General features: G+C 42.1%; 1 protein-coding gene across 8 annotated transcripts in view; it reads left to right on the forward strand.

Moving 5' to 3' along the window:
• The window catches only part of sema6d (semaphorin 6D), a 287153-nt gene that overhangs the window by 159111 nt on the left and 111852 nt on the right, over window positions 1-16190 (forward strand). For all 8 annotated transcript variants that reach the window (XM_078529935.1, XM_078529931.1, XM_078529934.1 and 5 more), the window contains one exon: window positions 14959-14995. Coding sequence is in view for 3 of the 8 variants with exons in the window: in XM_078529931.1 (XP_078386057.1) it covers window positions 14959-14995 (37 nt within the window). In the remaining 5 variants the exon portion in view is untranslated. The remainder of the gene's footprint in view (window positions 1-14958; window positions 14996-16190) is intronic.

Consider the following 16190-nt stretch of genomic DNA (forward strand, 5'->3'; position numbering starts at 1 on the left):
AGTGCATGAATCACAAAAGGTTAATATGCAGGTAATTAGGAAAGCTAATAGAATTTATTGTGAGGGGAATTGATTACAAAAGTAGGGAGATTATGCTTCAGTTGTACCGGGCATTGGTGAGACCACTTCTGGAGTATTGTGTACAGCATTGGCGTCCTTATTTAAAGAAAGATGTAAATGCGTTAGAAGCAGTTTAGGGAAGGTTTACTAGATTATACCAGGAATGGGCGGGTTGTCTTATGAGGAAAGGTTGGACAGGTTAGGCTTGTATCCACTGGAATTTAGAAGAGTAAGAGGTGACTTAATTGAAACCTTTAAGATCCTGAGGAGTCTTGACAGGGTGGATGTGGAAAGGATGTTTCCTCTTGTGGGGGAATCTAGAACTATGGGTCACTGTTGAAAAATAAGGGGTCACTCATTTAATACAGAGATGAGGAGAAATTCTTTCTTTGAGAGTAGTGAGTCTTTGGAACTCTCTTCCTCAAAAGGTGGTGGAAGCAGAGTCTTTGAATATTTTAAGGCCGAGATAGATAGATTCTTGATTAACATGGAGGTGACAGGCTATCAGGGGTAGGCGGGAATGTGGGGTTGAGGTTACAATCAGATCAGCCATGATCTTATTGAATGGCGGAGCAGGCTCGAGGGGCCGAGTGGCCTACTCCTGCTCCTAATTCGTATGTTTGTACCTTCACCACACTGCAAGCCTGACTGACAATGTCGAATTGGGTGTCAGCGTAATTCTTAGCACACGGGATTATTTAGCAAATGTTGTCCAATCACAGAATCACATCTAATGTTGGACACTGTGTTTTGAGTGTCGCAAGCATGGGCTGGTTGGGTATGATCCATACCTTGCCCATTGCGAGCAGTGGAAGGGACATGCTGTTTGGTACGTTGTTTCCCCTGACTTTGGTATTTTCTTGCAAATTGCCCTGAAGAGTATAAGATGAAAAGCTTCAACCAAAAAAGTCCTTTTTTTCAGCAATAAATAAAAATAAATATAATTTGACACTATATACTAAGGAGAAACAAAGTTCAACCCATTTATCCAAAGAGTGTTTACTGAGAAACAAAATAGCAGTTTCCCATTTTAACCTTTGTGAACTGATTCCAGTTCTCATGTACACATATTATGCCCGTCTTACTGCTTCGCTCTGCATCATATTTTCTAAACAAACGAGAACAACACTTTAGACCATCAAAGGTGTTCATACAGTGTGATAGTTACCACAATTTTTATTGACGTGGAGACATGCCATCATTTATATTTAAACAATTTACCGTAAACAGTGTTAACTTGGACTATACACCAACAGAAATGTTACATAGAATGAAGACACAGCTTTCAACATCTGGAGACCTCAGACAACTGATAGTAACCATCATTGAACCATTTAGCTACTGATAGTAACCATCATTGAACCATTTAGCTACTGATAGTAACCATCATTGAACCATTTAGCTACTGATAGTAACCATCATTGAACCATTTAGCTACTGATAGTAACCATCATTGAACCATTTAGCTACTGATAGTAACCATCATTGAACCATTTAGCTACTGATAGTAACCATCATTGAACCATTTAGCTACTGATAGTAACCATCGTTGAACCATTTAGCTACTGATAGTAACCATCGTTGAACCATTTAGCTACTGATAGTAACCATCGTTGAACCATTTAGCTACTGATAGTAACCATCGTTGAACCATTTAGCTACTGATAGTAACCATCGTTGAACCATTTAGCTACTGATAGTAACCATCATTGAACCATTTAGCTACTGATAGTAACCATCGTTGAACCATTTATATGAGAAGGTATTGGGGGAAAAACACACACTGTAAAGACAATTGGTGCTAAGCTGGTGGGCAACTGGGTATTTCTTGCCCTTTGAGGAGAGCAGATTGTACAATATTAGTAAACAAGCACACCTCTCAATTTGGGTACCAGAGCATGGACACAATAGTTCATGTAATGACAATCAATGTTTGTGCACAAATTGATGTAAAATATTATGGAATAGCAGCTAGCTTAGCAAGCATTTCTAGCACAAAAACAAAAACAAAAATACCTGGAAAAACTCAGCAGGTCTGGCAGCATCGGCGGAGAAGGACACAGTTGACATTTCGAGTTCTCATGACCCTTCAACAGAACTAAGTAAAAATAGGAAAGGGGTGAAATATAAGCTGGTTTAAGGAATATTATATATATAATAATATATATTATTTATATTTCACCCTTTCCTATTTTTACTTAGTTCTGTTGAAGAGTCATGAGGACTCGAAATGTCAACTGTGCTCCTCTCCACCGATGCTGCCAGACCTGCTGAGTTTTTCCGGGTATTTTTGTTTTTGTTTTTGTTTGGATTTCCAGCATCCGCAGTTCTTTGCTCTTATCTAAGCATTTCTAGCAGTTGAGGCTTGATAACTGCTTGCAAACTCGTTGCTGCAGGTAAATCAAAATCCCTACTTTTTTTTTGTTACAATCAACAGATTTATATTCTCAGTACTCACATTTTTTGAAACCACATATTTCTTCATTTTGTTGCTGGGCTATTAACTCAAAAGAAAAATTAACATTTCTTTTTGCTTAACGGAGAAAAATACAGACTAGCATTTCATTTCATATTTAAATTGAATGGTTTTGAAATAATATTTCATACATGATTGAAGTTATATTTCAAATGTATTCATATTTTTCTATGAAACATGATGCTTTACTAAACAGCTAGTGTTTTTTAAAATGAAAGAAAATCCGATTTGTGAACGGACCCTGTACTGGATGTAATCCATGCCTGTAATTTCTGGCCAGCCCAAGTCCCTAATGCACTTCAACTGCAGTTGGTGGTGACCTGAGGTGAGAGCTGTTCTGATGATAGCAATCACCTGCCTGTACAATGCTGCTAAACTGCCACTTCTTTTGTTTTCTCTGCTTTCTATCAAGTCTTTAGATATTTTTTAGAGGACATATTACTCGTGCAATGATTTTATTAATGGGATGGGGAAATCCCATCTCTATTGGATTCTTTTGCTCCCTTTCACTCAGCAGCAAGAGGAAGTAAAAGAAAGTCACAATAAGCAGCACTCACTCGCTCAGATCAAGCCAGGTGGGCCCTGAAGATAGAATCAGAATGTTAGGAGAGAAAAAGCAGGAAATGGCAAGAGACAACAATGGGAGAGGGTGAGCAGGGATAGTGAGAGAAAGGGAGACAACAAGGTACAAAGGGAACAAGAATGATAAAAGAATAAAGACCCAGTAAGAGACAACCTGGGGTTGAAAAAAAACATGTGAGGAAAGAATGAAGAGAAGAATATGGGCGATAAGGCAAAGCCAGTGTATTCATGTTACACTTATCCTACTCTAAAGGGTGCAGATTTGGTTTCATTTCAGAACAGAGCATTCATGTTTGCACAGCTTATTCTCATCCCTGTGAAGGTGCTGAAGAGAGAGCTCTGTGCGTGACCTCAAACAGCTACAAGAGGTGCAACTCATCAGACCCCCACAAACAAACCCCCCACCCCTCCCTTTTAATTTTTAATGATTAGAAACAACTTTCTGGCTACTTTCAATCATTGAAACATGAATGTTGGTACAGCAAGCTATCAGAATTGTTTGCAATTAAAAATCTTTATTTTTAAGATAGGGCTTTTGCACTACATGTCTCTGTGCTCTGGTGTGAACCTCTTGATTTCTGGGAGTTGATTTGAAAGCGTTTCTGCATCTTATCAGAGGTTGCCAGTCAGATACAACAATGATTGAGGAATATCAATAACAGATCATTTGCATCAATGGCAGCATTGACAGTGAACTAAACGACAACGCAAAGTGTAAGAATACAATAGAGGTGGATCTTCTACTGGATATAGCATGAATAAATTCTTGGCTCTGGTAACTGCAGTATAGGATGAAAGCACAGACAAGCTGCTTGTTGTTTAATGTTTCTGGTGCAAGGTGATTGCCTTAGAGACCATAACACCATAAAACATAGGAGCAGAAATTAGACCATTCGGCCCATTGAGTCTGCTCCGCCATTCAGTCATGGCTGATAAGTTTTTCAACCCCATTCTCCCGCCTTCTCCCCGTAACCTTTGATCCCCTTACCGATCAACCTATCTATCTCGGTCTTAAATACACTCAATGAAAGGGTATGCAGCTAACATCATTGTGATTCAGTACTGCATCTCATAACTAATATTTGCCCAGTATTGATAGTCATGACTTCAGCTTCAGGAGTCCCAGAGGGTTTGTGAGATTGGCCGGAAGATTGTGGCCATTAGTCAAAAATTACTGACTTACTCTGCATTAACTCTAAGCATCTTGTAAGAACATATCTTACATGTCAGGTTATGCTGTTGACTACATTCTTACGGCATCTATCATTGCAGCACTGATTTTATTAGCTTCAAATATATACACTATAAGAGCTCCTAGGTTTCACTTTGGGATAGGGTATTGTTATAGACAGGATTTTTGTGGTCCCTTCTAATCTGTAATCAGAATGTTGGAGTGTATATTTCCTTACCCTCAGATTGACTTTTCTTAATTTAAAATAAATTCCAGCAGCAGGCTTTTTGGTGAATTTTTAAAAATAAGAGGTTATTTATTATCACACATTTGCCCTGGATGTTTGAATGCAACATCTCAGTCATTTATCTCACTCGCACTATCACATGCACAGAGATTAGATACAGGTGAAGTTAGAATCGTAAAGGTAAAAATTGAATTTATAACTCAGTCTCTATGTCGACGCAGGCCTGATATCTTCTTAGTTGAGTTGATACTTTAGTTGGGGTGAAGATCTTTTAGAAATACAGGATTGTCATGAAGTTGTGAAGCCTCGTGTAGATGAATAACTGGGAGGTTGGTTCTCAGGTGGACATGAAAGCTGGAACAAGTACAGTACTTTGACTGCATTAGAAGACTTTCAGTTATGATAGTTCAGCTGTTTCAGATATTTCCTGGTGCTTCAGATGTTTCTCACACACGCACAGATTTCCATTGTTCAGGCTGTATTATAATGCAATCCCTGAAAGTTAGTTTCAGCCACATGACCACAGGGCTACTTCTGCGGGTCCAGACCACCACAATACAATGGTGGTTGACAATGGTCGTTCACCCTTATCTCTGTCCAAACTTGAGCTCAAATAGTCTCCTTTGTCAAATATTGCACCCAGAGGCCAGCAGTCTAGAGATTTCATATTCCTCAAACACGGCTGCATCCGGAAAAATGGAGATGGTTAAACCTCACAGGTAGCTGTGAAGCACCTTATTCAGGTCCATGTTTAACTAAATGTTGGTCACAGAATTGAATACTGGCTCCAGTTTCAATGTCCATAGTCACTTGTTGCAGCCACCTTAATAGAGTTTGTGGCCACTTTCAAAGTACGATCTTATTGTCCGTAACATCTGAAATCCTCACACTTATACTGAGTGTGACAGTACGGTTACCTTCATGCTTTGCCTTTATCTTGCATTTACATTTTCTGTTGTTAATTTCAGTACAGAACCTTTGCACTTATAATTTATAAGACAGAAGAACTTACATTTATATAGCACCTTATCATGTCTTCAGAGCATCCCAAAACACTTCATATCCAATGGCTTTAAGAAATGTGGTCACTGTTACATAAGCAGACATGCTAGGCAATGTGCATGTAGCAAAGTGCCACAAACAGCAAACAGGTTCTTGATCCATTTACAAGTGGGAACAGTTTCTCCCTATCTGCTTTGTCCAGACCCCTCATGATTTTGAAAACTTCTATCAAGTCTCCTCTTAGCCTTCTCCTCTCCAAGGAAAACAGCCCCAACTTCTCCAATCTATCCTCATAACTGAAGTGTCTCATCCCTGGAACCATTCTCATAAACCTCTTCTGCACTTTCTCCAATGCATTCACATCCTTCCTATAGTGTGGCACCCAGAACTGTATACAATACTCCAGTTGAAGTCTAACCCGTGTCATATAAGTTCATCAAGACCTCCCTGCTTTTATACTCAATGCACCTATTAATGAAGCGTAGAATACTGTATGCTTTAGAAACAACTCTCTCTACCTGTCCTGCCACCTTTAATGACTTATGTACATATACACCCAGGCCTCTCTGCTCCTGCACACCCTTTAGAATAGTATCCTTTATTTCATACTGTCTCTCCAAGTTCTTTGTACCAAAGCGCATCACCTCACACTTCTCTGCATCGAACTTCATTTGCCACCTATCTGCCCACTCCACCAATGTGTCAATGACCTTTTGAAGCTCTACACTGTCCTGCTCACAGTTTACAATTCTCCCAAGTTTTGTGACGTCCACAAACTTTGAAATTGTTCCCTGTACATCAAGATTTAGATCATTTATATACATCAGGAAAAGCAAAAGTCCCAATACCAGCCCCTAGGGGAATTCCACTACAAACCTTCTTCCAGCCCTAAAAGTACCCATTAACCATTGCCCTCTGTTTCCTACCTCAGCCAATTTTGTATCCACGTTGTGGAAGTGCAGAGAGATTTGGGATTACTCGAGGTTCAGGCTCACATCAACCAACCTTTTCTCAGTCAAATATTTTTTGTAACCAAAACATATCATCCCACACTTACTGACATTGAATTCTATCTTCCACTTTTTTGTCCATTTTATCAGCATGTCATTCCAGTCCCTTCAGAGTTGTTTACTGTATCATATATTTTTAATATCATCTGCAAATTTGGAGATCGTTTCCTCCTGTCCTATGCCCAAATCATTGATATGCATAGTGAATAAAAGCAGCCCCAGTCTTCAGTACTGCACTGAAGAGTCAGCCCAACTCCCAGAGCACAGCTTCCTTCTTCATTCTTTCATGGGGTGTGGGCATCGCTGGCAAGGCCAGCATTTGTTGCTCGTCCCTAATTGCCCTTGAACTGAGTGACTTGCAACACCGTTTCAGAGGGCAGTTAAGCGTGAACCATATTTCATTAGATCTGGAGTCAGTCATATGTCGGCCAGACCAGGTAAGGGAGCAGATTCCCTTCCCTAAGGGGAATTCCTGACCTGATGGGTTTTTGCAACAATCAATGATGGTCACCATTACTGAGAATAGCTTTTAATTCCAGATTAATTAATTGAATTTAAATTTGACCACCCACCATGGTTAGATTTGAACCATGGCCCTAGAGCACTGGTCTGGCCCTCTGGATTACCAGTCCAGTTACACTGCCCCCATGCCAGCATCTACACGTAAGCTTAAACTCAAAACCTTCTGAATCAGAGGCATGAGTGCTGTCAACTGAGCTAAACTGACCCACAAATAAATTAAAAGCAAAATACTGCAGGTGCTGGAAATCTGAAATAAAAATAGAAAATTCTGGGAAAACTCAGCAGATCTGACAGCCTCTGTGGGGAGAGAAACAGAGTTAATGTTTTGAGTCCGTGTGACCCTTCTTCAGACCCTTCTACAAGTAAATTATTCTACTATTCGAAATCTGTGCACCATCAGACTAATAATTTATTATATTTTTGGAAAGTTGGTGTCAAAATACCACCTATCATTCTTAGAGTCACTCCGCTACTGTGAAAGTGATCAGTGTCCTGGTTTGATTCGGACCTGTCATATTTCCTGGCCGATTTAAACTGTTGGTTCAGTGTGGCAATATTATGCTCAGTTGATGAGTTGGAGCTTGCACTGAGTAGCCTGAAGCTGGGCAATAAGCAGATACATTCCAGACATAGTTTGTTTATTCAGGGTGGAAGTTCCCATGTTTCTTAGAAATAACAGCAGTTCCAAGTGACATGCTAATTGTTTTAAGGCCAGATACTAGGTTATGGACCAGTTCCAAACCAGCTCATTTAATCCCAGTACCACTGAAAAGACCTAACCAGTTGAAACTCATAGGCCACTTAGGTCGCTCATCCTGAAGTCTCTTTAATCTACTTTACATCAGATTCTATATTGTTTTTTCCCCTTTTACACTATATTCCCATGAGGCTGACTCTCACCATCATAAGTATGCTTCTATCTGATTGCAAAAAAAGAGCAGGAGATATTGGAAAATTAATACTCTTTTACAAGTGTGTTGTCATTTATACTAAATATATCCCTTTGACAACCTTGAAGATAAGTCCGAGGCAGTAAATGTCACTGCAAATTTCAAATAGTAATGATAATACGTAAGGATTTTATGTCCAAAACAACCCTCTGAGGCTAATATATTTGTCTGTACTTGCTCACTTGTTTATCTTAAATGGGTTAAAGCCATCACTAACATCAAGCAATGAGCACTTGTCTACTGGAACAGTCATTTGTAGCTTGTGTTGTGCGCCAAAGGTTCATGATGATTAGAAGTGTGACCTTGCCATAGTGCATCACTCTCAGAGTGAGAACTCCCACACTTGAACGCATAATCTAGGCTGCAATGTCAGATGTGCTGTCTTTTGGGTGAGATGCTAACCAGGCTTCATAAAGGTGTTCATAAAAGATTGCATGTCACATTTTCAAAAGGTAGCAGGGATTTCACCTGATCAACATTCATTCCTCAAGCAACATCAGCCAAGATTAATTTGGTATTTACCTCAGTGCTGTTTGTAGAACCAAACAGCAAGTAACTGTTGCCTATAAAACAGCACTTTGATAGTATTTAATTGGCTAAGCGCTTGGGAATATCCTAAGGATGTCATACACTCTGTTGAATCTTTGCTTAAATGGGACCCAATCTTTTTCACTTAATTACATAGAAAGTATGATAAATTTTCTGCTGCTGTGCTTCTGGCCAAGGACTTTGCAAACTGGGAGTATATATTGGGAGTGGAGGATGTTTTCCCATGAATCAATTAGCCTAATTTTCCATCAATTTAAATTAAAAGATGGAAAATTGGATGGACTGTGTAATGGCCACACTGCCCTCTGAGGTGCATTTTTTTATTTGTCCATGGGATGTGGGTGTCACTGGCTAGGCCAGCATTTATTGCCCATCCCTAATTGCCCTTGTTCAGAGGGCATTTTTAAGAGTCAACCACATTGCTATGGGTCTGGAGTCACATGTAGGCCAGACCAGATGAGGACAGCAGATTTCCTTCCTTAAAGGGCATTAGTGAACCAGATTGGTTTTTACAATAATCAGCAATGGTTTCATGGCCATCATCAGACTTTAAATTCCAGATTTTTATTGAATTCACATTTCACCATCTGCTGTGGTGGGATTTGAACCCAGGTCCCCAGAGCATTACCCTGGGTCTCTGGATTACCAGTCCAGTGACAATACCATTATCCCACCCACCCAATGCATTGGGAGCTCAAAGCTGGAAGATATCCCAAATAACATTTCCCTTAAGGGATGAGCCGCAGTCCAGGTAAGGGATTTAAGAAAATGTTGAATAACCAGCAGTAACAACAGAGCCCAGACTCTACAGTTCATTACTGTATTAATGTGTATAGAGTACATTAATCTACATATAAATAATATTTTCCTTTCAAACCTAAGTGCTATGCCAAGTGGTGCAGGCAACTATAGTCGTCCAAATTTCCCAATCATAGCAACAGTGGATGATCTTGTTGTTGGAGTTCTGGCTAAGGCAATCTTTAAAGCTGTCCACCTTGCACTAAATGGACGTCCATACCAAGTGAGGTGTTGACATGAGTGGTGTCAACCCATTCACACTGTTGTCTTGATAAGAACCAAGAACAAGGATTTGACCATATTTGACTGGAGAAAAGGGAAGCACGAGGTTTTTTCCCATTGCCCTCCCCACATGTGTTTGAAGGGAACACAAACCCTTTTCCCAGAGGATCCTCCCCCAGCACCAGCCAGCTGTGGTCCTCCGAGGTTGTAGCTCCTCTGCCTTCGCCACCGTAGAATCCACTGGATCCACTGTTGGCATTACTGGTAACCCTGAACAGGGACTTTTCGAGGTACTTCCAGCCGGGCCAGCTGGACCTGGGGCTCGCAAAAGGGCAGGGTTGAGCTCACCCTGGAGTCATTCAGGGGGAGGCAGTGGCATAGTTGTCACTGGACTGATATTCCGGAGACCCAGGGTAATACTCTGGGAACCTGGGTTCGAAACCCACCACAGCAGATGGTGAAATTTGAATTCAATAAAAATCTGGAATTAAAAGTCTGATGATGACTATGAAACCATTGCCGATTGTTGTAAATACCCATCTGGTTCACTAACGCCCTTTAGGGAAGGAAAGCTGCCGTCCTTACCTGGTCTGGCCTCCATGTGACTCCAGACCCACAGCATTGTGGTTGACTCTTAAATACCTGCTGAACAATGGTACTTAGGGATGGGCAATAAATGCTGGCCTAGCCAGCGATGCCCACATCCCATGAATGAAATTTTTTTTAAAATACCCCTTTCTACCCCAGTTTTCTTTTAGTAGGCGTATAAGCTGTTCACTCAGAAATACACAGCATTCGAAGCAGACGTCAGTTTGTCTTCATTGCTGGCTGCCTCTGATAACATATGGTCATTCAATACCCATATGGCTCAAAAATCAACTCGGAAATGCACTCCTCAGCAGATCACCTTCCCAACGAACTATTGCACTATTCAGTACATAATAGCTATTTTCTGGTCTGCTGCAGGACAGTGTGAACACCACATGGAAATGGCAAACAACTGGAGCATTTTAAAACACCAGTGATCCAATCTCACTAGCTACGTATCTTCAGGCCACCTCAGAACCAGGTGCTCCATTCTCCTGTTATCCTGCTGAGTAAACTGGATTCACGATGAATCCGACAGAGATGAGAATGAGATCTTTCCGCTTTTCCCTCCATTCTCAAAACTGGCACCCTAACAATAGCAAAGGAAAGAGACACATTTCTATCTCTCTACCATCATTGTGAATATGTGGCACTCAAATGTATTGTTGCCCCTAGTTGTTGCTACTGACAGATAACAGCCCAGAATTTGCTGGTGCAGGACATCCCACTGTGTGCTCCATTAGTTAACGCTTTTCTCCATCAAATAGCTACCATGGAAGTGCGAGCTGATAATGGCACAGAGAGGGCAATGGAGCATTTGGGACTTTAGTGGATAACAGGACCAACAGTGTATCCCCTGAGCCAGTGGGCAGAATTTTACCGCAGGGGGCGGGGCCTGCTCGCCGACGTGTAAAATGGCAGAACCCCCGACGTCACTCCGCCCCATTTAAATTTTCAGGAAGGCGGGGGCGCAGCGAAATCAGCTGCAGGCCCGCCGACCTGTCAATGGCCAATTGAGGCCATTGACAGAATCATTTAACCAATTAAAGGACCTGCCCGTCTAACCTTAAGGTTGGCGGGTTGGCCAGGAGCCCCGGCGGGAAGCAGAAAAAACATGAAACTTCATCCAGTGGCGGGATGAGGTTTCATGTTGGGTTTTAAAAATTGTAATAAAGTTATTCTGTAAATTATGAACATGTCCCATCTCATGTGACATTGTCACATGAGGGGACATGTAAGGGATTTTTCTATTTTCAATTTTTAATAGTTTTAAAAGTGGAAGCAATCTCCCTGAGGCTGCACTTAGCCTCAGGGGGATGTGCGCTGTATCGTGCGCATGCGCGAAAGAGCGCACTCTCACTTTTGGGGAATCCCCCCACCCGCACAGGAAGCGCATAGCACTTCCCAGCGGATGTCACGCTGGGTGGGCCTTAATTGGCCCGCCCACATAAAATGGCGGTGTGGCCACTGGCGGCGATCAGCTCCGCGCCCGCCGGAGATTGGGTCGGGCCCACCCGCCCGACAGGCAGAAAATTTTGCCCAATGAGTTTGAAGGATTGAGAAAGAAACTGAGGAACAATAGAAGAGGAAGGTGCTTCAGAGTCAAAATAGGTACAGAAAGAGAAGAAGTGACCGGAAAAGTAAGAGAAAAATTTAGGTTTTGATCTTTAAAAACATCTGACATCAATTTACTACCTGTAGGAATGAGACTTGACAATATAAATTGTTCCATTTTTAGGCTAGAGAGAGTTGACTAGCATTGCAGGAACATAAATTTCCTCATTTAAAAACAGTACTGCAGCAACTTTAATAGACAATCTCTCTGCAAAGCAGCAGTTTCTGGAAACTCACATAGAGTTTCGGCTGACATTTTCGCGAAGCTAAAAATGGAGCAGCACAATTGGTCCACCAATTCCTGGCAATCGAGTTTACCGACTGTTTCTTTCTCACCCGATATTTCTGGTCAATTTAAACATATATGACAGTGAGTGCCACTAACTTGGTGATATTTTGACAGCACACGCTTGGCCAATGGTTTTTTTGAGAAAGTTAGCAGAAACTTTTCTGTAGTTGCAGCCCCAGACGGACAGAGCCATTCACCCACCATCACCGTGACAGCGTGGAACTGACATGATATACAGTGGCCAGAATTTTTGGCTCAGCGAGCGGGGGTGGGGCCCACTCGCCAAGGGATAAAATGACACTGGGTGACATTGAGCGTGCGTCCCGATGTCATCGCGCATCATTTAGATTTTCAGTTCGGCAGGCGTGCAGCCAACTCAGCTGTGCATCCACCAAACTGTCAAAGGCCTATTGAGGCCATTTAAAAACTAATTAAGGCAATCAGCTGAGCTGCCCGTCCAACATTAAGGTTAGCGGGGGACAGGCGAAGAGCCCAGGCGGCCTTCGCATTTTTCATGGAACCTCATCCACGGGCGGGATGAGGTTTCATGAAGGGTTCATAAATTAAATAAATTTTTTCATAATGTTCCTTGACATGTCCCAGCTCATGTGACACTGTCACATGAGGGGACATGTCTTAAAATATTTTCTTTTCTTTATTTAAATTTTTTGAACCTTAAACTAATCTCCCTGAGATACCGCTGTGTCTCAGGGAGATTTCTGTGCTTTTTTGCACACAGGCGCGAAGGTGCGCAGGCCCCGACTCAGGGAACGCCTCTCCCCCACAGGGAGTGCTCAGCACTTCCAGGCGGGAGTCACACTGGGTGGGCCTTAATTGGCCCCGCCCACATAAAATGGCGGCGCGGACCCAACCGGGTTCACACCCGCCCCCGCACAACCCCCCCCAACGGGGGGGGAAATTTCTCCCCCGTGCCTTGTTGTACGGCATTGAATACCATTCAGTAGATCCTATTGAAGTCTTTGTAGTTTTAAGTAGGTTAACTGTCTGTACTTATTAACTATGAGAGCTACGTACATATATACAGTAAAGAGATCAAGTTAGGACCTGTCTCCGTGCTTGCTGGTACACATGGCTCTGTCCAACACTAGACTGACCTCCAGGTGTGGATCATGTGTTCTCTTACCTCACTGTGTGGGCAGTACTGTACTCAGTCCCATTTTAACCTTATATGTGCCAGACCCTTATGCTACACAATTGATCACCTTGTCAGCCCTAAACTGAACAATTCTGCATCTCCCTAAACTTGACATGGCCCAATTCAGGCAACAAAAACAAGTTGCAGTTATATAGTACCTTTAATGTAGTAAAACATTGCACTTCAAAGGAGCATCCTAAGACAAAAATATTGACACTTTGTCACATAAGGAGATTATAGGATAAGTGACAAAAAGCTTCGTCAAAGAGACAGATTTTAAGGAGCATCTGAAGATGGAGACACAGGTGGAGAGGTTTAGGGGAGGAATTCAAAAGCTTAAGGCCCAGGCAGCTATAAAGGCATGGCTACCAATAGTGGAGTAAAGGAAATTAGGGAAAAGCAAGAGAGCACTCTGATCAAAATTGAGTTTGCTCCTTTCCTTTGAAGGTAATTTATTTTTTCCTTTCTGCCAAACATCGGAGTTAATTAGACAAATTGAGTGGAGTTTTCTAGGTCCATTGGCAGTGGCCTGGGAGGTTGGAAAGCTTGGGAGATGGTGGTGAGGTGCCTGATTTCTCCCAGCCTCCATGCCATTTTGCCAGTGGTGGTGAAGAGTGGCAAGTGAGCTGCCCACCAGAAGCCCAAAAGAACCACTTCAGTGGCCAATGAAGGGCCTCTTTCAGTGCCAGCAGGGCGGGTGTGAGGAAGCGCTGCTGCACGGGGAGACCACCAGGTCAACCGTGGTGACCTCCCAGTGGGCTCTGGGGGAGGGGGAGTGGGCCCATGGATTGGCCCCGGCACTTCCAATACTTATCTAACTTGGAGGGAGCACAGCCATTGATCCACTATCATTCTCCATGTGCAGCCCTAGTAATGGCCATTGCTAGCGGTGGCGCTGTTGAACTACGTGCCCTCCGATTGGGTCGGCAGCTTTTGGGTGTGGGTGTGGGGGTGGGGGTGGGGATGGAGGTGGAGGGTGGGGGGTGCGGGCCGCCATCTTTGATAGGATGGTAGCCCCAGCGGTTGTCAGCAGAATGCGGCCCCAGATCCCGCCACTCACCAAGGCAGGGCCCCCCCGCACCCCTCACACCCCCCACCCCACAGCCCCACCCCCAGCCCATTTGCAAGCCTGGCAGTGGGACCCCTGCTGCCTCTGCAAAATTCTGCCCATTGAGTGAAGAGTTCTTTCACACTTATACAATATATTTTGATGTAGGGTTGGCTTAAATATAACCCAGTTTTAATTTAATGGTGTGTTTTATTGTGTTAACAGCAAATGTATTTTTTACAGGCAACCATTAATAAATTTTGAAATCTCCAAATACTAATCAAGTCAGTTGAGATGTAGGATTTGTAAACCATTAGGAATAACAATGAGCGTTACAGTGGGAAATCAATGTTAAATTAGACAAAGTGACATCTTTATGCTTTAAAACATTATTCATCCAATACCTCGATGCTGCTTTGTACAATGAAAATAACAGATTGCTTGAAAACAGTGCATCCATCTAAAAGCTGTGCTTCAGGTTTGCTTAGCAGGACAAAAAGTGAGAGTTTTGTTTTCATAAGCAGTTAGAAAATATTCGATGCATCAATTTTCTGCTCTGGTTGCCATGCCTGAATCTACTGTTACAAAGAAGAATTATGTATTGACATTAATCATTTTGAAAGGTGATAACTCTATTGTAACACCATTTAACTATATTAATTTTTTTTCCACAGCTTCTTCAAAGCTTTGAATACAACAGCAACGGTGAAGGTAAGAACGATTCTTAACAGAAGCACCAAATAATCTACTTTATAAAGTTTGTTACTTTCCCAAACAAGGCACCCTCTGAGTTACAAAGACAAGCTCTGCTGTAATGTTTAAATGTGAACTGCTTGTGTATTATTGAGCAATGAATTCCTTAATTTGTCGGGGTTTTCTGCAAGTGTACATGCAGACCAGACATTACTCAGTTCTTAAAAGAAACAAGAGTTTTGCCAATAGATTTCGAATCTGATTAATCATTTTATTGAACTAAAAGCGTTATTGTCTATGAAGTCAGACCTGACCACAGTGAGCCTTTCTTTATTGAAGCAGATCACTAGCATCCAACTGGCCCTTAAGGCTTTAAGCGGGTGCTTTAAAAGTCTGTTGAAGAATCTTTTGTTAATTATATTGTACAGTATGAAAGCACTCCATAGTTTACAGTGAACTGCTGTTATGTGACGATATGGAATTTACTGCTGGCTGTAGTATATTATTAGAAACAATCAATTGTCACAATCCTCTAATGTCACACAAACCTACTTGACAGCTGAGTGCAATGTGGGGTCAGCCATACAGCACCCACTAACATACTGGAACGAATGTACTGAAGTCTGGTTCTGAAGTTTAAAGGAACTAGGCCAAAAATGGCCAAGTTCAACAATGCCCTTAATAGTGTTACAGATATCCAGAAGTGACCAAATGCACATTATAATCCACAAAACATTTTGAATCACTTGGGCCTATCACTGCATGCGGCTGCTCTATGACAAGCCCCAGTATTCCATGACTTCTGCTATATGTCTTGATATCACACTAAAAGTAAACTTTAAACTAAAGAGTAAGCTGTTGCTGAATGGGGGATGGTAGCATAGTGGTAATGTTACTGAACTAATAATTTGGAGGCCAGGATGAATGCTCCAGAGACAGGAGTTCAAATCTCACCATGGCAGCTGGGGGAATTTAAATTCAATTAAATAAATATGGAATAAAATGTTAGTCTCATTCATAATGATCATGAACCTAGCAGATTGTCATAAAACCCCATCTGGTTCATTAATGTCCTTCAGGGGAGGGAACCTGCACATGATTCCAGACCCACAGCAGAGTGGTTAACCTTTAAATGCCCTCTGAAATAGCCTAGCTCACCACTCAGTTGTAGATGGTTCACCACCATCACCTTCTCAAGGGCTATGAGAGACAG

The sequence above is a fragment of the Cetorhinus maximus genome, chromosome 26 (assembly GCF_964194155.1).
Source record: "Cetorhinus maximus chromosome 26, sCetMax3.hap1.1, whole genome shotgun sequence".
In the NCBI taxonomy this organism is placed as follows: domain Eukaryota; kingdom Metazoa; phylum Chordata; class Chondrichthyes; order Lamniformes; family Cetorhinidae; genus Cetorhinus; species Cetorhinus maximus.